The sequence below is a fragment of the Rhinolophus sinicus genome, linkage group LG13 (genome assembly GCF_036562045.2).
Source record: "Rhinolophus sinicus isolate RSC01 linkage group LG13, ASM3656204v1, whole genome shotgun sequence".
NCBI lineage: Eukaryota > Metazoa > Chordata > Mammalia > Chiroptera > Rhinolophidae > Rhinolophus > Rhinolophus sinicus.
The window spans coordinates 2,836,696-2,861,997 of NC_133762.1; the positions used below are offsets into that span (position 1 = coordinate 2,836,696).

General features: G+C 43.7%; 1 protein-coding gene across 1 annotated transcript; it reads left to right on the top strand.

The window, feature by feature from the left end:
- Positions 1–72: 72 nt before the first annotated feature.
- On the top strand, positions 73–17,274 carry MCEE (methylmalonyl-CoA epimerase). Its single transcript, XM_019753186.2, has 3 exons — positions 73–292; positions 5,322–5,659; positions 16,846–17,274. The coding sequence occupies exons 1-3, from the start codon at positions 88–90 to the stop codon at positions 16,996–16,998; spliced, it is 696 nt and encodes a 231-aa protein (XP_019608745.2). The 5' UTR covers positions 73–87; the 3' UTR covers positions 16,999–17,274.
- The last annotated feature ends 8,028 nt before the right edge of the window (positions 17,275–25,302 follow it).

Below are 25,302 nucleotides of genomic sequence, written 5' to 3' on the forward strand. Positions count from 1 at the left end.
CGAGCTGAGGCAACAAGGCCGCGGAGCGCGGCACTTCTGCCGCAGAGCACGGCACTTCTGCCGCGGACACACGCCCAGCTCGAGCCAATGGGAGTCCCGCCCCGCCCCAGCGCCTTGCCCCGCCCCGGCTCCTTGCCCCGCCCCTCGCCCGCTTCTGGCCGCGTTGCCCCGCCCCTCGGCCGAGCCCCGCCCCGCGTCGGACGCACGTCGGGATTGAGGTGGTCGCTTCCCACCATGGCTCACGTACTGAAAGCGGTGGCGGCGGCGGCGGCGGCGGCTTGCAGCGGGGGAGGTGAATACCCCGTGGGGGGCGCACGGGGCGGGAGGCCCGGGGCTGCAGGAGGCCGCGGGTGGCGCGCGCCTAGGTCGGCCGCGCTCAGCGCTCCGGCGCGCCCCGCAGCTGCTGTCAGCACCTTTATGCAGAAGAAGGTATCCTCCAGGGGCGCTTAGGTTAGCGTCGGGGTTTCCTGGTCGTACGTGAGTGAGTCTCCCTGGAGTGTGGTGTTGACGTTGCCCCTTTTAAAGTGTGGTCCCTCGGGAAGCGAGGGAACCTGTCCAAGGGGATGGAAAGGCCGGGACACAGGTAAATGGCAGAGGGACAGTGAGTTTTATGTTACCGAGCACCGTCGAGAGACTGGGGGGAAACCAGCAAGAAGGGCGAGTCCTGTAAAAACACGTAAGCTGACCTCCAAGCACGTCCAGTGTCCTGCTGGGAACACTTGAAGGTCAGTTGTGGAAATAATACCAAAGGAGTGTTTACTCCCCCCTCATTCCCTCATGTGGTTCTTATCTCGTATATAAACGGCAACTGTAAAGGCAGATGCACTTGGAAGGGTCCTTGCGTTTTCCACACGTCTATTTAAAAAAAAAAAAGGCTGCATAGAATCGGTGATGACAGAAAATCAAGTTTTCTGACTCCCCAGTCCGCCCATTTTCTCCACTTTTCTCTCTTTTTCTTACTCCCGTATCAGAGGGCAACTGTTTCCCTGCTTCTGAATGAAGTGCCAAGTGATAAGTGTCAGAGTTTCTCCATTTGTGATAAATCCTTCAGCTTAGCACCTTCCAAAGTGTTCAAGGGGGTGGACCTTTAATTAGGTGAGATTTCTCTCCTAGACGGTGCTTTTTTTCCCCCCTATTGAAAGGTGCAGTTGTAAGCATCCTTGGGAGTCCCATCTCAAACGGAATCTGTGCTTTATCCATCACTATAGCCTTTCTTACCAATCACACGTCTCACGCGTCTGTCATGGCAAGTCACCATGGCTAAGTGATGGGCCACATGCAAAGACGTGCACCACAATGGTCTCAGCACAATTTTCAGTTTAAAGAAGTGATATGTGTATGTGAGAAAAATAGAGCAGGCTGAGCACAGCTTGTTAAAATGAATCTCTAATTAACAGGGGATACTCAAGTTTTGCTAGTAACACGCCCTCCGAGACCCTCCTGCCTCTCCTGGGTAAAACAAGTCAGCATCTTCTCTCACATACCACTGCAAGTAGCCCTTTGCAATCAATAAATAAGTGAATCCATAAATAAGACAGTCCTCTCTTAGAAAGCCATCTCTTACAGAGTAGATATTGCTCATAGAACATACACTAACCATTCAAAACAGAATCAAAAGAATGGTAAAGAATTTCAGAGGAATGAGAAAATTAAACATAATGTTTTAACATTAACTTTGGTGTCAGATAGACCTGGGCTTGCGGCCCAGTTTTGCCACTTAGTGTGACCTTGAAGAAAGTTAATCAGGCCCTATTTTCCTTGTCTCTCAGTGGGGAAAAGAGTATCTGACACCTAGAGTTATTGTGATGCTTACAGTGCTCACTGGCCTGTTATTACTGGTTTCTCTGTGTTAAGTCCTTGAAGCCTAATAGGCAGAGCTGGGTGATGGCGTGATCCAGTCCCACTTCAGAATTTGTGATTTTGTGTAACTCTTAACAGTGAAATAAACCCACGGGTGCCCACTGGGAAGGTGAGGTCAGATCAGTGACAGATTCCACCGGAATATTCTGAACTCCACTGATTCTGAATCCCAGCAGTGGGGCGGATGCCTTGAGACTGTTTGGGGCATGTCTGCGTTGGGCAGGCTAACCAGCTTACAGGTTCTCGAGAGGCAGAATTGTTATGAGTCGAGTTTCCACTTCTATATGACGTTAAAAGGAGTCCCCCAGTTAAAGCAACAGCACTCAGGAGTAGTGTGGGCGAGTGACAGAGTTCCTATAAGCAATTAATTTAACTTGGAAAAATTATAATTCAGTATGCTTGTATCAAAATGTAAAAAGAATACTATGCGTTTAATATCTTCTTTGTTTGAGTCCCTGTTCCCACTTATTTTGGGTACCTAGGAGTGGAATTTGGGGGTTGTATGCTAATTCTATATTTGACTTTTTGAGGAACTGCTAACCTGTTCCACGGCAACTGCACCATTTTACATTCTTACCAGCAATGTACAAGGGTTCCAGTTTCTCCCATCTTCGTCAACACCGGGTGTGAGGTCGTATCTCATTGTGGTTTTGACTTGCCTTTCCCTGATGGCTAATGATGTTGAGGTATCTCATCATGTGCTTTTTGGCCATTTAAAAATCCTTAACCCTTCATTTTAACGAAGCTGAATTATTGAACTCTCACCAGTCTCACTATGTTTTTGTTCTATTCCTAGAACATATGCCTTAGGTGCCAAATAAAACCAGTAAAGGGATATTTCCGTTCTGAAACTAGTGTACGTTTCTAGAAATAAGGTAAGCCTATAATGGCTAGAGAGTCTTGATTTTTACATTATATAAAGATGTTATCTATTTTCCTAACATATTAAGAACATTTTGTGTTCTAGTAGAAGAAAAAGAACCAGGCATTCTAGTAAACTGTTCTCTCTCCTCCCACTCCCAAATGATGAGGAAATTTTGGAGAAAGATAAACTATAGTGAGGCTTCCAATGACGTGAATCGCTTGGGCTGCTTTTTCGGGGCCAGAGTTTTTGAAATGTCCCTAAACAAACTGGCGTCATATATAAAACTTCACCTTCACTGGGCCGTCTTCTAATTTGTTTCCTTGACATTTCTCTATGTTCCATTTCTGGTAGTAGGACACCCGGGAACCTCCAGCTGCCCCATCTCTTGTAAAGATAACACTGATAAGGAGAATTCAGAAATACCTAGTCAATATTCAGTATTCCCTTAAAATTTCACAAAGCAAACAACTTCATGTCCATATTACTCGAAAGCTCATTGACCCTACCTGTAGTTTTTTGTTTTTTGTTTTAATACAAATACATTCTGTATTGAGCTTTCATTGCAAATTGCACACATGGTAGAGATGCAAGGAAAGAAGGGATGGGCAGTTTGGTCAATGATTTTCTTGGTTGTTAGTGTTTTTAAAATTTCCTACCACCATGCCCTCGAGAGAGTTTCTTGGTCTCAACAGATAACTCTCATGTCACTCAACCAGCAAGCCGTCATTGTCTGTCCTTAACAAGACTGGCTGAATGCATCTTGTACCTATTATATATGTCTGACACTATATTATATTTTTATACTATATATCTAGTCTTCACAACAAACCAGCAAGGTAGATATTTAGTGGGTAGTACAAGTATTTTTTTGTTTTAAATGAAACAAAATACAATAGAATAGAAAATATCAGAGCACATTCCATCTGGTGAGGATTGGGTATTCTTTTTATGAAATTTACTTTCAATTGTACATTTATGTACGTGTGTACTGGGAATGTCATTTGAATGTCATGATAATACAGTGACCCCACAGACCAGGGCTATGCCACCCTATTGAAAATGAGAACCTTTGGGTATTTCAGTAATCAATAATGCAGGCCGGAGCGTAGCAGAAGACCATCGCAGGCTGATGTGGGATGCATCCCTGGTTATCAGGCCCAGGGGAGGGCTCTATGCTCTTCTGTCCCTTGCATCTTGGTATCAGAGTCTCCAACTGGGAGGAACAACGCTTGACTTACGTAGGGAAGCGTCAGAGCAAGATCAGCTTCAATAGTGGATGTCGGTCCCCCTGGCCAACAGGTCTCTCCCAGTGGCCACCACAGGACAGCTCGCCTGTGCTCACCCCTCCTGTGCTGCAGCAGAGAGCACCCTTTCCCTCAGAGGACAGATGTAGCAGTCGGGTTGGCCGTATGATGTTCACGCTTGAAGCAGAAACAAACGAGCGTTCACTGAGCCTGACAGAGGGAAAGACATTGCCAGCACAAGGTGACAGGCCTGGCACAGGCTGTGTGGGCCCTTTATCTCGTGGTCAGGACATGTCGCAGGCCTGAGGCTGACCCTCATGTGGCTTCGTGGGGGCTGAAACACTGCACACCTGAGACTGCCTTTCCCAACAAGGTTTATGGTCTTAACTACCAACAAATACGGTCACTTTAATTTCCTTGTTATCAAAATTTTCAGTAGAGGGGAATTAATTTTATGTCAGCTAAAGCTCTGTGATACCAGCTACTGTTCCAAGTGCTTTGCATTAAGAGCTAAAAACGAATTGTGTAAAATATGTGTTCTTCAGTCTGCTATTTCATGCTTTTTTATTAAGTGATGTAGTTTTACAAGTTGTAGCTAGACCTCGTACGTGTAGAGAATTGTCCTTCTGGGGAGACTGGCTCTTAGAGTCCGGTGTTTGGGGCCTGAGGAAGCAGAGTGATACCCAAGGAGAGCGCATTTCAGGTCTTTTCAGTTTCTCATTCAGAAGCAGTTCTGCTTCTAATCCTTCAAAATTATAAAAAACAATTTCAAAAGATCTGGTCTCAGAGAAAATTCTCAGAAGTTAGGGTACCCTTTTGATCTTTCCTTGTTTTTCCCCAACAATGAGCCATTTTCCTTAGTTGATAATCATTCAAACAAAATACACATTGAAAACTACGGTGTGGTCATGGCTTCAATGAACTTATTATAGAACATCAGACAAAAAAGCGGTGATAGGGGAGAAAATGGCTTGTTCTCATCATTAAATGTAGGAGATATTTCACTATCACATCAAACTTACCCTTTGTGAAATGCAGAGAATAGCACGTAATTCTTAATGAAATGCCGCTCTCCTTTAAGTGTGATCGGTAAATACAAACCATTATGGAAAATGTCATTTTTGTCTTCTGAAAGCTCAGAATTCGCTTTTTAATTCCAGTTATTTCAGAGCAGAGTGAGTAACTTTGACCTAAGTTTTTCCCTTTATCTCCCCTGATTTAATTCCAATAATTGAAAATAATAGTTATATAAGTAACTGTTGCATATATAGTTTATTTAGGTTTTTAAAAATTAGTTTTAGAAGTGCACTCATTCTCAAAAGAAGGATGTCAACTGCTGTTCCGTTTTTCAGGACTTTTTTCGAGACTTCAAAGTCCAGTTCCAACCGTGAGAGCTTTTTCTACCTCCCAGCCCTTGCGTCAAGTGGCAGAGCCTGTGTGGAACCTGGGTCGACTCAATCACGTGGCTGTAGCAGTGCCAGACTTGGCGAAGGCTCAGGCATTTTATAAAAATGTGCTGGGGGCCCAAGTCAGTGAGGCAGTCCCCCTTCCTGAGCATGGAGTGTCTGTCGTCTTCGTCAACCTGGGAAATACCAAGATAGAACTCCTTCATCCATTAGGAAGTGACAGTCCGATCGCAGGTTTTCTGCAGAAAAACAAGGCTGGAGGAATGCATCACGTCTGCATTGAGGTATTTTAGTAATGTTAATGCTTGGTGCTTTTGATTGCTGTCTTACAAAATATCTTTTACTTTTCAGGACCACATATTGTCACTGTTGGGAGAAACGTATTAAGTTCTTTAATGGTACTATGGCTCCTTACTCAAAGACAGATTGATAGGTGTATTCTCTTTCCCTCTAGAAAGCTGCAAATAATAATAGAGTTTATTGAAATCTAGATTCAACAGCCATTGTAAAGGCCCTCAGAGGTGACCAAAGCAGATTTGAGTTTTCACTATAGTATTTCTGGATCATATATGACGTCCCGTGTAATAGGAATATAACTACCTTCACTAGCGCAGGGCAATGAAAAGAAATAAAAAGACGTTATAAATTAAGAATTTCCATATACATGCTAAATAATTATTTTGTATTCTTAAAATTCTAATAACTAGTTGCTCATTACAAAAGCAATACATTTTCAACGACTGACTGATTTTTAAGACCTTCTCACTTGGCCGGGGCTAACAACTCCTGAAAAAACATGACATGTTAGATGACAACGTTATCGTTAGAGAGCTTTTACCTGTAGATGCTCGTCTTCAGATAACTGACCTTTGGAATATCAGCAATACCAGTTATGCTTCCATTGAAATCTTTTGATAGGAGGAATGGCCTCATTCCTTACCCAGAAGAGAGGGGCGTTGGTTATAGAGTGCGTTCAGGATTTACATGGTTCGTATCGCGGACAGACCTGAGGATGTGCGGTGTGTGTCCCACCGAGGCCTCAGACACTGCAGTGGACAGGGCACGACTGTGCCCCCAGCAGCGGCCAGTCCCACAGGCCCTCTGTGCTGGACGAGCAGCAGTAACCTGCGCGTCTTCTCAGCTGCACCGCGAGGGCGGGACTGATGGCTTGTGTGATGCCGACTCGTCTGAAGGAATTCCCAAGGTGGACAAGACGAGAAAACCCTTCCAGGCCGAGGGAATAACGTGTGGAAAGGCTCTCGGGCAGCATGCAGAGAACTCAGTGTGTGTTGTTTTCATGCATCCTCGTAGCTACCCGATGAGGGCGCTGTCAGTGCCACTGGGCAGCTGAGGAAGCAAGATGTGTGGTTAACCTGCCCGGAGTCATGTTAGCAGGAAGTGGCGAGGCTGGGGTTCTGGTTCTGGTCTGCACTGACAGCCATGGTGTCAGATCGCTATCTTGTATGAGCTGAGTTGGAAATTTGAGGTGGGGGAGCTCTAAGACTTTAGGCAAGGGAGCTATGCCAGGGCTGATATTTCGCCCTGATCCGTCTCTTAGGTTAATTTTAGCTGCAAGTCTTTCAGTGGACTTGAGGGTTTGTCTGAGGACCCCCCAGGATGAGAAGCAGGGTAACCAGCCTTTGAATTCTCTCCCTCTCCCACACTGCACTGTGTCCTACATCAGAGAGCCCATGTCTTCAAAGGAAGCCAAGGTGTGAGTTACAAGTTCAGTTAAGTAACGAATAGTGCAAGTTCAGTAATGCAACAGCGAATTTAAAAGTAGAGGTTAAGAGGGGACATGAAAATGTAAATCAGTATAAAAGGAAGGGAGGCAATAGCAGAAGTTGTGAAAAGTGCTTAGTTACTGGCTAATTCGTATGATACTCCCCATCAGTATTCTCCACTCTCCGTAAAACATCAAGTGGCTTAACCAGGTAGACAGTGATTTTATTTTTCTGTTCTCAGACTGAGAGTGACCTGTCCCAGGCTCATGGGAAAGGCCTGCGTTCTCAGCATCGCTTACAGGGAGGCTCCAGCCATCACCATGTACCGGCAGAGGGGAGGGAAGCAGAGAGAGGATACAGGGCAAGGCCTGTAAGGAGATGACCTAGAAATTACCTATCATTTTGGTGGTGTCCCATTGGCCCGAGCTTAGTCACATGACCTCAAGTGTTGTCTGTAGCCAGGCAGTGATGTGCTCTGCTAAAACATGGATGGATGGATGGATGGATGGATGGATGGATGGATGGATGGATGGGGTTGCTATGGGTACTGGGGGCCACCAGTCTATGCCATACTTGGTAATTTTTCAAAGGGGTATTGCCAGGACAGCACGACACCTTTTCTGAGTGAAGATACGCTGTAAGATGGACACCTGGGAATTAGTGTCGCCTGCATCAGCCATCTGTGAGATGAAGTTGTCCCCAGGTGCTGGCGCTGGGTTCCCCGACTTCCAGGTAGAGCAAGATTCCTCACCTGTCCTCGAACAGGAAATACGTTCTTGTTGAGGGAAGCCACGGAGATTTCAGGGTTCGTTCTTTTACCGCAGTCTAACCCCGTTTGTTCTGGCTGACACAACTTGGGTCTGAAATTGTCTTCCATTTGAAGTACAAAAAGTGACAGCATCCACCAGAAAAGACATCTGTGGTCATTCTAGTTACTGTTGCCGTCTAATAGGTTATCCCCAAACGTTGGGGTGTTGACAGCATTTATTTTGCTGGGCATTTTGTGCGTTGGGAGTTTAGGGAAGGGCTCTGCTGGGCAGTTCTTGCTTGGTATTTCTCATGGGCTGCAGTCATGGGAAGCCTCGCCTGGGCTGAGCCTGCCCCACGCCTCTCCCACGTGCTGGCAGCTGGGCATTGCCCCATGGCTCTCCCACGTGCTGGCAGCCGGGCAGTGCCCCACGCCTCTCCCACGTGCTGGCAGCTGGGCAGTGCCCCATGCCTCTCCCACGTGCTGGCAGCTGGGCATTGCCCCATGGCTCTCCCACGTGCTGGCAGCTGGGCAGTGCCCCAAGGCTCTCCCACATGCTGGCAGCTGGGCAGTGCCCCATGGCTCTCCCACATGCTGGCAGCTGGGCAGTGCCCCATGCCTCTCCACGTGCTGGCAGCTGGGCACTCAGCCAGACCCTCAGCAGGACCACCTACGTGTGACCTCTTGTGCTTCCCAAGCTGAGAGTACTTCTAAGGTTAGAGGGACTTCTTACGGGCTAGTTGGCTTATGACTTCTTCTGGCCAGAGAAGAGTCCCAAGAGCCAGGCAGGGCTGCACGGTATTTCTGTTGTAGCCTCAGGAGCCCCACAGCTGCCGCTGCTGTCTCTGGCTCAAGGCAGATGGGATGCAAGGGGAGAGAGAGGACGTAGGTCTCTTGATGGAGCAGATCCAAAGACTCTGTGGCCATGTCTTAAAGGTGCTGTAGCCATCAATATATTAAAGGAAAGTGTCAGAAACCTCTAAAGCTCTAGAACAATTTTATTTCCCAATAGCCAGACATGGGAACTGGCAGCATTCACATATGCACCGGTGGGTGGCCTGTCTTGCCTTTGTAGATAGAAGGAGACTCGCGGGATGGGCACTTTGTAAGGTGGGAGGCAGGAAATGCCCCGTACACTGGTACTTAAGCTTTTTCTGTTGGCACAGGCAACACTCAGAAGTGTGTCTTCTGAATATGGTCGCAATCTCCTGTTGCTTTCTGCTTCATAGCCATTTATTTATTTAATGCCATTTTTAAAAAAAAAGTTAATTCCACCCATCAGAGAATTGATTTTCCTCTGTAATTATCACCAGGGCACTTTATGTTCGTTTTCACTGGGGCCTCATACAAAGCCCCCCCTCTGGCGGTGTGTCTCTTGTGGGCACGCACTATAGTTGTTAGTTGACTCCACCAAGATTTTAGGCAAAATGTCCTTTTTCTCCTACATGGATTGGTGTCACACGAGTTAGCCCCATTTTTCTCTCAGAGTTGAGTTTGGGCTTTCATTTTCTCTAGTGAGGTTTGCCCGAATTTCTTTACTTGCGTGTTTGCCTTTCACAGAGGAAGTTTGGTTCAGCGCCCTCTTGCTTGCATGTGGCCGGAGTGCCTGCTGCTTTCTGGCCGGTTGTGCTGATGGTACCTGCCTTCCACAGGCCTCTCTCTGAGGAAACGCTTCTGGTATTGACGAGAACTAGCCATGCTGTCCCTACGTAACTCCCTTAGACACCAAGGTATGTCACAGTGCAAACCTTAAGAGCCACTGAACATACTCACTTATTCAACACACTTGTATTGATATTGTAAGGATACTGAAATGTTTCCATGCTGGTTCGTAAATAGCTGCTGCTCTAAGCTTCCTGAGCAGACTCTCCTTCCAGAAGGAGCTTTCCCAGGACCTCTCAGATACAGCCCACGTGTACACACACACACACACACACACACACACACACGCACACACACACGGAGTTCAGCGGCTAAGGGGTTAAGACTGCACAGCAGGGGTCGTCCTGGACTCTGCTCCCCTCCCCAAAGCGCCCTTATGTTCTGTTTGGCTGGGCTCTTTGTCGCTGTTATATTCCTGGTGGGTCAGTATTTCCAGCATCGCTGTGACCGTCCCCGCGCTTATGCTGGGGGTGAGTAGCTGCAGGAAATCCAGTCCCTTCTTCCTGGAGAGGCCTGCTTGCTTCACTCACTCCTGCATGCCCTGCGTTGTACGTGGAGGGTTGGAGGAGACTGACAGGAGGATAAATAGAAGCCACAGTGCAAGTTGGAACAGAAAGGGAATGTAAGGCAGAGAGAAACCGAAGGGCCGAGCGAGGCGTGTACCTCCTCCTGCCAAACATGGCTTGCTGGTAGCCACACAAAAGGGAAATGCACAGCGTGAAAAGTGATCGTGGCCCCTTCCCACTTCCTTTCCCCACCCCACTCAGTCCTGAAGACTTGAGGTGGGGCTGAGCAAAGTAGTTGTCTGTGTTGGTGGGGAGAGCCCGAAGCAGGAGTTGGGGCCCATGGGGTGAAGCCGGCATCCACAAGTCAGAGCCGCCTGCCATGGGAAGGCCAGAGACCACGCAGGGAGCCCACACGGCTGGTCCAGAGCAGGGTGTCAGAGGGATGCCAGTGCCAGCATGGGGGCCAGCCCACTGCAGGGAGGGAGCCCAAGCGTGTGGAGGGGGGCACCCATATGGGGCGCAGGTGGTGTGTAGGAACCTGTGCGGGGTGAGGGAGGCCTGGACACTGTGTGTGTGTGTGTGTGTGTGTGTGTGTGTGTGTGTGTGTGTGTGTGTATGTGTGTATATAAGGGGCACCCAACGTGGAACGGCAGGGCCAGGCCTCACTGTGGTGGGGCATCAGTGCCGGGGGGGATGGTGACTCCCTGTGGGTGTCCCTTCCTGCAGGCCTCCTGCCTGACACAGGGTCAGGGCCTGTGCAGGATGAGGAGGCTGTGTCCACACTGAACATTTCTGTGCAGGAGGCCTTCCTTTCATGCACGGAGGGGCCCAACCCAACTGGGGTTCAGGGCCTCAACCTGGGGTTGGCTGACCTGGCACAGTGAGGAGGGAGCCCGGTGGGCGGAGATGCATTGCTGAGGGAGGGCCAGCAGCTCCGAGGGGGCTGGTTACATGGCGGGAGGTTTATCCAATGAGTAAGGCTGGCAAAGATGCTGGCAGCCGGCCCTGGGGTCACCCTTACGGGCCTCGTCTGATGGGAGGAAGCATGTGATAAAGTGGAAAGCAACACGCAGTGGTAACAGTTTTATATTCTGAGTAGTCAGGCGGTCGGTGACTTACTTTCTTGTTTCTGTTTTTGTATGTTTTATAGATCTTGTTTTCATTGAGCACGTATTCCTTATGAAAGAAAAATTATATAACTTACAGGTAAAAGGCTAGTGAGTAACTTATTTCCTACATGCTGGGGAATGTCTGTTCTTCATCCAAGGCGGGAAAACCCTCTGCTTTTCACAAAATTCCATTCTCTGTTTGGCTTTATGATAAACCCTAGGGAATTACTTCACTCTGTAAGGGATCTGTGTGTCACCATTCCCAGATCTGAGGGTTTCATTCCATGATAACATTTCCTGGGAACAGAACAAAGCAAAAAAAGTGGGCAACTTGATGAGGTTTTAAATTTTCTGTTATTAGCTAAAAAAAAAAACCTTTTAAACTTCCATCTGCTGCTAACAGCATTTTGTAAAAGAAAGGGCATTTTATTACCAAGGAAAATGAAAGAAGAGGAAAAAGGAGAAATGATTTTGGAATAAAAGAGTCCTGGCAATTAAATACATTTATTATTTTTTTAATGTTTTACTTTCAACTGGTGAAAACTTCAGCAGAGAGCAGCATTTGGGATCCTTTCTACATAACCACCACCAGACTCTATGTATGTAGCAAATATGGAAGCTTAGGTAAATATATGTTCTTCTAAAATAATCCCCAAGAATACACAGGAACCCTCTGAACCCCACACAAAGTGAGAACAGTGTTAGGTTTGCATAATTCTCTTAGTTTTTATTGTGGGGGGAAACTGATGCAGAAGTATTTTATCCAGACTTTTTAAAAAAATTTTATTGGGGAATGTTGGGGAACAGTGTGTCTTTCCAGGGTCCATCAGCTCCAAGTCATTGTCCTTCAATCTAGTTGTGGAGGGCGCAGCTCAGTTCCAAGTCCAGTCGCCATTTTCAATCTTTAGTTGCAGGGGGCTCAGCCCACCATGCCATGTGGGGATTGAACCAGCAACCTTGTTCAGAACTTGCACTCTAACCAACTGAGCCATCCGGCCGCCCCTATCCAGACTTTTCATTTTCACTTTCATGGATTTATATCAGTTTAAGGATTAAATTCATTCATTATTGATATTAATTAGTACCATTATAATTATATATAAAACAAATCATTTTAAAAATTAATCAAAATGTGCACTATTAAAAGTAGCACATTGTTACTTATTCATAACATGTCACTGAAAAGCCCATACCTTAATGTTTTTGTAAAGATCTTACTTTAACTCTTTGCCTTCGAATGAGGTTGTATTACCATTTTCAGATGGGGGAGCTGAGGACCAAAGAGAGTATAAGATTTACCTGAAGATTCTGAATTCTGATTGTGACAATGCAAACTTTTATTTAGAGTACTGTCACTCAGAAGAAAATCAAATATATTCCCAGACACAGATATAACTGGCCTCCCCCCACTAAAAAAAGATAGCTGATAAGAAGTTGAAGGAATAGCTCAGATTTTCACTAAAGGCATCCCAGGCGTTGCAAAGTAGTATGATGCACAACTCTAATTGTACAAAGGCCTATAAAAGCTCACCTTTCAGTGGGTTATTATTCGCTGTGCTATTTTTATTATTTAGGGGGACACACTTAATTTCCAAAATCAGTTGCTTTGCTTTTTTTTTTTAATTTATTTTTTAAATGCATTGGGGTGACAATTGTTAGTAAAATTACATAGATTTCAGGTGTACAATTCTGTATTACATCATCTATAAATCCCATTGTGTGTTCACCACCCAGAGTCAGTTCTCCTTCCATCACCATATATTTGAATGCTTTGCATTTCTTATGCTCCCTTAAAGTAGATCACGTATCTACTTTTGATTCTTTTCACTCCGGCCAAACAAAGCATCAGGAGCAGTCTTAAAGAATTACGAATTTTATAACAACTCTCTAACAGAAGATGGCAATATTCCCTGAATTGATCTATGGATTCAATGCAATCCCTATCAGATTCTCAGCTGACATCTCTGCAGAAATGGACAAACTTACCTTAGACTTAGATTTCCATTAGTGTGGAAATGCATGGAATCCCAAATAGCCAAAGCAGTCTTGAGGGAGAACAGTTGGGGGAGTCACAGTTCCTGATTTCAAACTTACTACAAAGTCACAGTAATCCAAATAGTGTGGTACAGGCAGACATAGAGATCAATGGGATAGAATTAAGAGCCAGACAGAAAGGCTCATAGTTACAGTAAGTTGATTTTTAACACGACCATCCAATGGGGAATAGTCTTTCCAACAATGGATTGGAACCGTGGAATATCCACATGCAGAGCGATGTGTTGGAACTCGTACCTCATGCCGTGTGTTTTATAAGATTTAAAAATTTGTTTGATGGCAGGACTCAATACAGTGACACTTGGATAGATAATAGGCACAACCGTTTGTGTCTTACGGCTCCAAATGAGAGAAGGCTGCCATATTGACCACTGGGGTTGCACCTGGGGATAGGTAACAGTAAGCTGGAGGTATAGGCAGCAGCTCAGTGGGGCATGAGGAGGGGGGTAGTTAGGTTTCTGGGCTCCCTCTAGCTTGGCTAATTGGGGTAATTCTGTGGGCCCTTGGGCATAGGGACAGCACCTGGCTGTCGTAGGGGCATCGGGGTTGGCACATACTGGCCCCGGAGTGTGAGAACCTGATAAGGGAAGTGGGATGTGGGCTTAATTATTTGCTCAAGAGGGAGAACTGACCAGCCTCTAGCCAAGGCCTCAAAACTGGGTCAAGACAGTATTTCCGAAAACCAAAGCTGTATTCACCATGCATAAAACTTAGCTCAAAAATGCATCAAAGACCTAAATGTAAGAGCTAAAAATGTAAAACTCTTATAGGTGTACACTTTCGTGACCTGGAATTAGGCTATGATTTCTTAGCTATGACATCAAAAGCACAAGTGATAAATGAGAAGGTTGGTAAATTGGGTTTCATCAAAATTAATACCTTTTGTGTAAAGACAACCCCCGGAACTACAGAATGGGAGAGAGTATTTGCAAATCACATATCTGGTAAGGGACTTGTAGCCAGAATATTCAAAAAGCTATCATGGCTTGTCTTTATCCTCAATAATCTTTTGTCTGCTTGAGGAATCAGTCTCAGCAGTTACCATCAACATTTAGTTGTGTATGTGTGTATCCTGTTGATATTTTTCCCTGAGAACTCTTCAGATAGTCTCTGTGTCATTGATACTCGGTTTCTCTGTTATGTGTATCGGTATTGGTTTGTCTTTATCCTGCTTCATTCGCAAATTCACTTTTACTTGAGGACTCGTGTCTTCAATTATGGAAAATTATCAATTGTCCTTCAAATACGGCTGCTGTCACTCCCTCTGGGCTCTTTTTCTTTAGCTCAGTTTTGTTAGACTATCGCAATCTGCCCTGCATATTTTTAAAATTTTGCTTTAATGTTTTTTATCTGTCGCCACTGGTCCCTGCCCTGTGCATAGTCCCTCAGACGCCAGAACTCTTGTCCACGAGTTCAGTCACCAAGCTCTCCTTGGTCAGTTTAGCATCTGACCATTGAAAGAGTCCAGGTGTCCCTTCTTCTAACCTAAATGTTGGTTAGTAAGGAGATGGTTAGGTCACTTTCTGTATTTCCCATAAAGTAGTTATTTATTCAGAGCACTGTGTAGTAGTTAAAAAAAAATTGTCAACCTATATGTACTGACATGGAAAATTGCTGAGATAAATAAAAAGGAAAATACAAACAATGCATACAGAAGACATCTTCATATATAACTTTAATGTAGATACATATCATTTAGTCAAACTGCAACGTTTAGAGCCAACTATCAAGTTTAGAATACACGCACTCCTCCAGAACCCACCCACCCTTCTGATACCATTTGCAAATTGAGGGTTTCCAAAACTGCCCTTGGGCTCAGAACTCACTAGAACGCTCACAGAGCTCCCTGCAAGCTGTTATACTCCTGGTGACAGTTTACTTGATCTGCAAAGTGTCAGCCAGAGGAAGGAATGCATGGGCAGAGTCTGGGAGGGTTCAAACTCAAAGCTCCCGTTTTCCTGCGGGCACGTCCCCATCGGCACTGATGTGTGACAGTCTGTGAGTAGTGCCAGCTAGGGGAGGTCACACCACCCTCAGCTTGACTGGTCACCTGATGGCCCACAGGGCTGAACTCAGTCTCCAGAGCTACTGCTGAGACCGTGCGACCCATAGCCCCTTCCTTAAATCACGTGGTTCCTGGCACGGCCAGCTCTACCTTCAGATCCAGTTTGATCAGCTGCTTCTCTAAACAAAGATACTCCTATCCGGTTGAAGAAATTACCTCCTAGACGTCAAGGCCAGACCTCTCTTTAGACAAGGCCAAACTTTTTACTATTACCCCCATGTGTAAGGATTATAAATATATTTTAAGATTTTGAAGAACATATATCAAACTGAGTACAGTAGTTCCCTCGGGAGAGGGAAATTATATTAGTAGTCAAGGGGTTCTTAGCTGTATCTGTTTAAATGTTAATACGCTGTACAATTTTAAAATGATTTTCAAACGGGAGACTGAATGTAGGCTAACTTTGAGAGAATGGAAAAAGGGGACAAATTCAATAGAACGAAATTCATGATATCCAGGTAAACCAAGGTGAGCGTCAGGAGGAATGCTACTGTGCCGGAAAGGCTGACAGTAGACAAGCTCTTTCAAGGTCGCATGAGATGGCCGTGGTCCCAGCCGGGGCTCGACTTTGATGGAGCGTCAGATTTGAAAGGAAACAGTATCAGGAATGGACAAGTAGAATGTGTGTTGTGTGAGGAAATCACAGGTTATTTACAGTAACATTTAGTGGCCTCATTGGTTGTTTAACCAGTTTTAGAATCCAGTATATGTAATCCTTGGCTCTTTGAAAATAAGATTGTGTAAATATGAATGTTTGTCAAATCTATATGTTGGGTGCATGGGTGTTATATTATTCTTTGTGGTTTGTTTTTGTTTTTTGTTTTTTTACTGTTTGGAATGCTATGAAAGCATTAAACTCCTGGGTGATCTATGCCTGCCTAGGAGTGTGGGCATTCATGTGACACCGTTCTGTACATCTACTGGGTCCCCAGTGTACAAGGATGATTTTCTAAGATAGAGGAGAATAAGTTTTCCATAAGTATATAGAGAAACATTTACTCCTTGACTGCCAATAAATATGAAGAAACTAGGAAGGAGTTAGAAGAGAGTTGCAAAATTATAAATGTTTGGCTTTTTAGAATGGAGGAAAACATTTCTGTGACAGTTGAGTCGTGATGCCCGTGTGTGTGAACTTGTAATAACCAGGAAGTGGGCAGGTGGGAGGTTCGGGGAGCAGGGAGGCAGTCGTGTTTGTTGAGTGCCGCCTATACACTGTGCTAAGAGCTTCTCCTCTGTGGTACCATTTTAATCTCTTGCCCATTTATATTGCAGGCCTCATCTCCATGTTAGAATTGAGGAACCCACGGCTCTTAGGAAAAAACAACTGTGCAGTGTCACCAATAGTATTGCCAGGAGGAAATAGTATCAAGTGTAGCATACATTATTTAGGTTCGAAAGAGAAACGTTTACTAATGATGAAAATTCTGAAGGAATATTTAGCAACTTCTTTTCCTTGTCTGGAAGTATTGAGTTGATGTGTGTGATGGTCTAAGAATGGCTCTCCCCCCATAGAGAGACCACAGGAGCTTGCAAAGTTTCTTCTAAGTCGTCAGATGCTATAATGGTCTCAAATGTGTCCTCATTTATTTCCTTTTCTCAAGGTGGATAATATAAATGCAGCTGTGATGGATCTGAAAGAAAAGAAGATCCGTAGTCTAAGTGACGAGGCCAAAATAGGAGCACACGGAAAACCGGTGATTTTTCTCCATCCTAAAGACTGTGGTGGGGTCCTCGTGGAGCTGGAGCAAGCTTGATTCGTGTTCGCAGGAAACTAAGTTCATTGACCTGAAAAAGCTTTATCAAAATGAACTTTGGCATTGAGTCTTCCACTGCTATCATTTAAAACGTCAAAGTTGAAAACAAAGTTAGAGATTCACAAAATTACATATATATGTGTGTATGTGTGTGTGTATGTACACATACATATATATTTGTTAATTACTTTGGGGTTTTTCCTGATTTGGAGAAAGTTTTGATTACTATTTTTAAAATCACATTCATAGAAATAAATGATTCCTGTTCCAAAATGAGATCATTGAGTATAGTATGTTAGCTGTGTGAAAGGGTGTGTGTGTGTGTGTTGGGTGGATACGCAGAGGAGTTATGAAAGGACATCTGACAGTTGCATGGCTACACATTTAGGACAAAGTGGTTTCTAAGGATGTTGCGGAGAGTTTTTTGGTGCAAACTGTTTAAAGTGAAAGAGTTTTGGCCTCAGCATTTTTGCTTCTCTATAACAACTCATGTTCACAAGTTCCTCATTGGGCAGGTGTTTTGGGTGCTAGTGCTAGATGTGTGCACAGGAAGTTTTGTGGAAACCTTGGTGCATGGTCTGTTGGGTGCATAGATAGCCGAATTTTAAAAAATCAGTAGACATGGAGAGGGCAGTGAATTCATAGAGTTATTACATCTATCATTCAGGTGCTAGAACACAACAGGCCCTAGAGGAATGTATAAAATGAATGGAAACCCATTGCCAAGAAGCTTATGGTCCTGTTGGGGAAACCACTTCATGAAATCAATGTAAATACTGATAAAACAACATGAGTGAGTTGAAAAGGAAAGGAAAGGGAATGGAATACAGCTCTCAGAGGATGGGCTTAGAGGCATATTGGGTCTCTGGTGAGACTCCCAAATATAATAGAAACAAGTGTCAAATGAATTCCAAGAATTACTATGGATGGATGGGTGTGGAGAATTCATAGTGTATGAGACAGTAGTTAATTTACTCATGGATGATTGGATGTTGAGTAAATGAGCAGTTTTGTACGTATTGAGCTTATTATTTAAAAGTTAAGAGCAAAATTTAAAACATTGCTGTGGTTCTCAATGTATGTAGAGGTGATATTTAAGGTAAGTGTATTATAAAGGAGGGAGGATAAAGGGATTTAAATGGTGGTTAAGTACCTACATTCCACTTGAAAAGGCAAATGATGATATCTGGACTGTGATAAACTGTGTGTATAGTGCAATCTCCAGAGTAACCACTGAAAATAGTGTATAAAGAGATACACTAACAAATGCAGATAAATCAAAATGGAATGCTAAAGAATGTCCAAGTAACCTACTGGAAGACAGATAAGGGGAAATGGGAAAAACTGAAAACAATAAAAACAGACCTACGTTATAACATATCAATAATTACATTAAGTATAAACGGTCTAAATACACCAATTAAAAGACAGATTGAGAGAATGGATTAAAAAAAACATGACCCAAGCATATGCTCTCTATAAGAAATTCACTTCAAATATTGGTAGGTAAAAGAATTGAAAAGGATAATACCTTGCAAATACCTGGAGTGGCTGTATTATCAGACAAAGCAGACTTCAGAACAAGAGAAAATTGCCAGGGACAAATTGCCAGGGACATTGCATAATGATAAAAGGATCAGATCATAAGAAAACGTAACAATATGAGAATGTGCGCCAAACAATAGAGCTACAAAATACATGAAGCAAGAATGAACAGAAGTGAAAAAAATAGGCAAATTCACAGTTATTCCCACAATAATAGTTGGGACGTCAACAGCTCTCTTGGTAACGTGTAGAAACACTAGACAAAAAGTCAACAACTGTATGAGAACTGAACAGTACCACCAACTAAACTAATACAGAATGTACATTGTTTTCAAGCATGTTTGGGACACTCACCAAGACAGACCACGTCTTGGGTCATAAATGAAGCACTAAGATACAATAAGTAAAGCCATATAAAATATGTTTTGTGATCATTACTAGGTGAAACTAGAAATCAATAACAATAGGGAAAAAAATCTCCAAAAAACTTCCACATTACACAGCACCCTTCTAAATAGTCCATGGGAATTTATTAAAAAACATTGAGGTGAATAAAAAGATGGATTAATCTTAAAAAGATGTAATAATCTTTATTACAAAATTCCCCGTGTGAATCTAATTTATAAATTGATCATTTAATGAAATTCTGCTTTCATAAGCAGAATGAAATTTGGTAGCAATATATGCAAAATAGTATAGGCAGTATTAATAAATAGTGTTGATAGCCTCTTAGCACCCATTCACCATTTTCCCCTAAGAGAGTTCTAACTTTGTTAGGTGTCAATGCTTATTCCCACAACACATGGATAAAGCCTCAAAGTCCCAAAATTGGACTGAAATTCCACCAGCTTTGCCAATGATGGGTTCACAACATGTGTCTGCATCTTCTTCTAGTTTCCTAAGGTGGCGCTTATGATTATTGATTTTAGATCTTCTTTTCTACTATATTCATTCATTGCTATAAATTTCCTTCTGATCACTGCTTTTGCTATATCCCACAAGTTTTGATAAGTTATATTTTCATTTTCATTTAGTTCAGAACCTTTCAAAATTTATCTTGAGATTTTCTCTTGGACCCACCTGTTATTTTAGAAGTGTTGTTTCATCTCCATGTATCTTGGGATTTTCCCAGTTGTCTTTCTTGTTACTGGTTTCATTGTTCACTGTGGTATTCCAACACTCTGCACATAGTAGTCAGTAAACTGTTGAATAAATTAATTTGTTGGTTTAACCTCTTTAAAAAGCAGTTCATAAAATGTAAAATTGTAGTTTGTTAGTGTGGATAAGTTTCCTTACAGTAAGGAGAGGCAAACAGGTCCTGTCCATGACCTATTTGAGTCTCATACTGTGTTTTCCCGAAAATAAGACCGTGTCTTATATTAAGGTTTGCTCCAAAAGATGCATTAGGGCTTATGTTCAGGGGATGTCATCCTGAAAAACATGCGAGGGCTTATTTTCGGGGAAATATGGTAGGAGTATAGCAGGTATTGCACTCTTGCTGTAAATGAAGGTGGTGACACTCACCTCAGGGTGTTAAGATTGCTGGATTCAGACCACTTATGTAGCCCCCAGAAAACACACATCCCTGTAAACCACTCCACTTGACGCTTGGCTATCAGAACGCTTCCCTTCCTAGGGGAATGCTACATAAAAGCATCCGGTTTTTGTACCAGCTTTTTCAAAGGAGTTCTGAAATATCTTGTTCTAGAATTACTAAAACAATTTCCATGTCTTCCTTGCCTTTTTGTGTTGAGACTTCAGAGAAAGCCAGCTGGATGATAAATTCCTAACAAGCAAAAATTAAGGGATACATTAATCACCAATGGTTGCAGGAGTAGTGGTGTGTGAAGAAGCCTGGGGTGGGATATAAACCAAGATGTACAGATTTTGCCAAATCGGGCTACTCACATTCAAGATTTCTAATGTTGCAGAATTTCCATCACCAACACCTAAAGAAGGTGTGGCGGAGCTGGAGCTGGACGTGACTTCCAAAGCCCAATTCAGGTTTTTTTAGGTTACCGTTTACTGTACCTTTTTCTTCACCTCAGGTTAGTCAGGGAGGTACCCAGGGTTTTAAACTGTGCCTAAGATAAGCTGTTGGAATAGAAGAAGAAAATATTACAATGTCCGTTTATACTTTATGTTGCTTGCAATTTTCTTTGTTTATGTTCCATAATGTACATCCTACTATGTGCATGTGTGTTGTAACAATTAAATGTACCTCCAAGATGATTTTACTGAAAAGGTACATAACTAAGGCAGTCTGAAGACCGTTACACTCGCTCGTCTCTGTGTGGAGGATAGAAAGGGAAGGTGGAACCGTCTGGTTGCCTGGGGTTGGCCAACTCTCCATTGGCCCTTCAATGTTGTCAAGGGAAGGAGACCCGTAGGAGTGTCAGGGGGCCCTGGCAGCTCCATGCCGCTGGGCAGATGAGCCGACAAGTGGAGATTCTTGTAGAACTCTGAGGAGGAAATTGCTGGAACTGTCTCACTGTCAGTGGCTTGCTGGGAGTCCGACCGTCCACTAGGTCGTGTAGGCATAATGTCAGGTATCAGTCCCAGCCGACACACCCTGCACTCTCGGGGGGCATCTTGCTCCCCATGTCCCGTGGGGCTGTTCCACAGCCCTCTTCTCATCTCGGGGTCCCCTGCCTGGGTAGATGATGCTCACCTGATCCTAAAGATGATTTTTATGTGGGCACCATCTCCATCCCCCGACTTACGCTAAACAGTGTAAACTCACGTCAGGTCTGTGAAATGGGACACCAGTATTAACCCCAATTTATAGATGAGGAAATAGTTGGGATAGAAACCCACTCCTGCCTGACCTCCCCAAACCACGACACCTCCGCTATTTCTGCCTCCAATGAGGAACCAACCACATGTTGGAAGGGACTCTATGCCCATCTGGGTCAGAATGCAGATCTGTTATTCTCGCGGTATTTTATCTGAATCCAAGGCCCCTTTGGCACTGACGGTGCAGAGTGGCTGCAGGGACCATGCAACATGCACGTTGCTGGAAGAGAACAGGCCCAGGAGTGATGCCCTCACAACAGGGGAGATTGAGTCTTGGAAATTGTTCTCGGAGTCTGTGGTAGGAGACTCAATTTCATCTGGGTTGGGAGAATATATGAATAGTTCTTTTTGCCCTCTGTATCTCTCTTCCAAAATGTTTTCTAAGACACCTTTCTCAGAGCTAGTGCAGCAGTGTTAAAATAAAAATGAACTGTTTTATGGGCTTGGATGTCCTCTTTGGTCAGATCGCCGTGTTCCCCTAAGCAGTTACAGAGACAACAGGTGTCTCAAGGTGACCGACAAATGTGACACCAGGTCCCCAGCACCACCTTGCTGAGTTCAAAGCCAGAATAGCGGCTAATTCTGTGCTTTTCACCCATTGGAAAAGTGTTTTATTTTTTGTAAATAAAATTGTATACAGAAAGCCACCTCTTGACTTTAATTCAAATCTTCGTTGTTTAAAAGCCAAAATATATTCTTCACTTTATAAACTGAAAGAATTTGTTTTCGTAAGAGAGGAAGGTTGCCATGTTTTTACTGAAAGAAGTGCCAAGAAGCTCCTCCTGAGAACTTGGAGATAAGGAAAATAGCGTTTCCTTTTGCCAGGTACACAATTGTGAATGTGATTGGCGGTCTTTTTCAGGGAATAAGCCAAGAGGTTGCTTTCAGATGCGTGACTGGGTAGTTATCCCCAAGCTCCTGTCCAGGTGGTCAGAATAGAGACTGAAGCTCAGAGTAGAAAACAGGGATGTAAATATAATTTACTAACAAAACATGTAACTATTTGCAAGAAGGCTGGACATAAAGGTGACTGGGGACAGAGAAAAGCCACGCCCAGAGAGCCGGAGGTTGCCAGAACCCTCCGTTAATAGTCACCATCCCCGTGTGTACCATCCGGCTGTGTATGCGGGGCCCTGGGGTTGGTTTGTTCCTGATGTTGAGCCTGAAATGAATTCCCTCTGTTGTCATTCCCTGTTCATCGAACATATCAGTGCCTGCATTCAAGGTCTACCTGATATGTTTTTCATCCTAAATTAATGATATGGACTTCTGGCCTATATATCAGTCTCTGTAGGTTTGGTTAATGTGAGTCTATCCCTATATGACAGGACCACTTGAGTTGTACCCAAATTGGCCTTTTGAGCGGGTAGGCTGGGAGACAGACCAAAGTAAATGTCACTTCTAAGCCTGTTGGCAGGGAGTAGGTTGTCACATTCAGTACCCATTGTTACAAGACTTGATATGAACTACAGCAAAAGACAATGGAAAACGAAATCCAACATTTCATTTGTTTGGGGCTTTGAATGCATCTTTACTGCATTGCCTGGTGTGAGGGCAACACTATACTTGTGTGTGTTACACACACATATACATATAATGCAATACACATATAATGCAATAGAGTCCGATAGATTTAAAAAGTCGCCATATGGGAATGTAGGGTATGATAGTAAAGTAATCCACCTCCTTAGTACCTGTGCGATTTCCAGAGATCAGCCATACATTTGCCTCTGATCTTCTTAGTCACACAACACAAGAACACAACCACTTGCAAATGTCATGGGTTCCAGAAGATAAAAATCTCGCCTGTCGTCTAAGACAGTCAGGTTTTCCTAGTAATGAGACATGAGGAAAAATTGTCCTTTGGTTCTCATAAAGAAGACACTTGGAGCTTATAGAAAATGTTCTCCAAAGCATCCCCATAATAAATAAGGAGCTCGTTTTAAACAGTTACTTCCCGTAATGTCTCTCTGTGCAGACTAATGGCATCAGGCCAGAATGCAGTCCAGTAAAAAGCAATTAGATGACGCACTAACACTCCTCAATGCACGTGAAATAAAATGATAAATGTACTCCAGGATTTCAGGGGTTATTCCCTGTGAAAGAGAGGCAGAGCCATCTGAGTGAGGGGACTCTGCCTCCCAGGGGCGCACTGGCCAGAGAGACAGAAGTCAGAAGCGGAATGCAGGAGCCAAACATATGGAGAACGAGACGAGAGACAAACACTGTGGACAGGGGCACGGTGAGAAACCCAAAAGGGGGAGATGTGGGAGTAACTGCTGTGCAGACTTGGGGGAGCAGAGGTATTTCAGGGAGTCAAGATGCTCATGTGTAAACACCTCCCGACCATCCCTGCAGGAAAACTTGCCGCAAAGCATAGTCATCTGGAGCAAGGGCCTCAGGTTTGCATGGTTGCACACCTCAAAAAATAATTATGAAAAATTGGGTACCTCCTTCCTCATTTTAAGTTGACATTTAATTTTTTTATCCTGAGTTCAAATAACTTCAAAGAATACAATTTCTGGGGCACTGTAAACATTGCTACGTTAAAAGAAACTGTTACATCAATCTGTTTACATGTATCAGTGGAGTATGAATGCTATACTGACTTGAAATCCTCCATCATTTACTTTGAAAATTCCATAAACAAACTCTTCCTTAAAAGCCAGAAATTTTACACTGTGGCTTTTACTACTAGAAATTTAATTTCGATTCTGCCTCTCCCACATAATTTTATTAATGCAGTAGATAATGTATTTTTTATGCTTGAAAGTCTTACTTTGATCATCCAGTTAATCAAGAGAATGTGGCAGAGGAGTGGAGTGTTAATTCTGAGGGTAAGTTACATAGAGACTCTGATTTCCGTCTGTGGGTTCTCGCTCACCCTCCCACGCACTCACTCTTCCCAGCTGACATGGCGGGAAGTGCCCTACGGAGAGGCCCACGTGGCAAAGAACTGAGGGAGGCTTCCAGTCAGCCGTGAGGAACTCAGGGCCTCAATGCAGTTGTTCGTGTCTTGAAAAGATACCTGTACCCCCTGTTCATTGTAGCATTATTCACAATAGCCAGGGTATGGAAAAAACCTAAGTGTCCCCCATGGATGAATGGATACGGAAGATGTGATATATGCTCGTATGTATATCCATATATTAGGTGGGTGCAAAAGTAATTGTGGTTTAAAAGGTTAATAATTGCAAAAACTGCAATTACTTTTGCACCAACCTAATATGTATTGATATATAGATAGATAAAGATATTATTCAGCCATGAGAAAGAAGGAAATTTCCGCTACTTGTTAACAATGTGGATGGACCTTGACAGGACTATGCTAAGTGAGATAAGTCAGAGAGAGAAAGACAAATACTGTATATCACTTATAGGTAGAATCTAAAAACCCATAGAAATACAGAGTAGAATGATGGTTTCCAGGGGCAGGGAATTGGGGAAATGGGGGAGATGTTTGTCAAAGGATACCAACTTGCAACTAGAAGATGGGTAAGTCCTGGAGCTGTAATGTACAGCATGGGAAGTATACTTAACAGTACTGTATTACATACTTCAAAGTTGCTAAGAGAGTAAATCTTCAATGTTCTCACCACACAAAACAAATTATAATGATGTAACATGACAGTGTTAACTAATGTTGTGGTTGTAATTATGTTGCAATATGCAAGTGTATCAAACTAACACACTGTACCTCTTCAACTTATACAATGTTATATGTCAGTTATTCTCAATTTTTTAAAACTCTCAGTCGAGCCTTCAGATGAGACCATCGCTGCTGCCAACACCTTAACCGCAGACGTGAGGTCACATTCACATTCCTGACCCACAGAAAATCTTTGACCACAGTTTGTTGCTTTGAGCGGCTGCTTTGGAGGAATCTGTTATATAGCTGTAGAAAACGAATATAATATGCTAGTGAATGGGAGTTGAGATGTTTCCATTCCTCGGCTATTACAA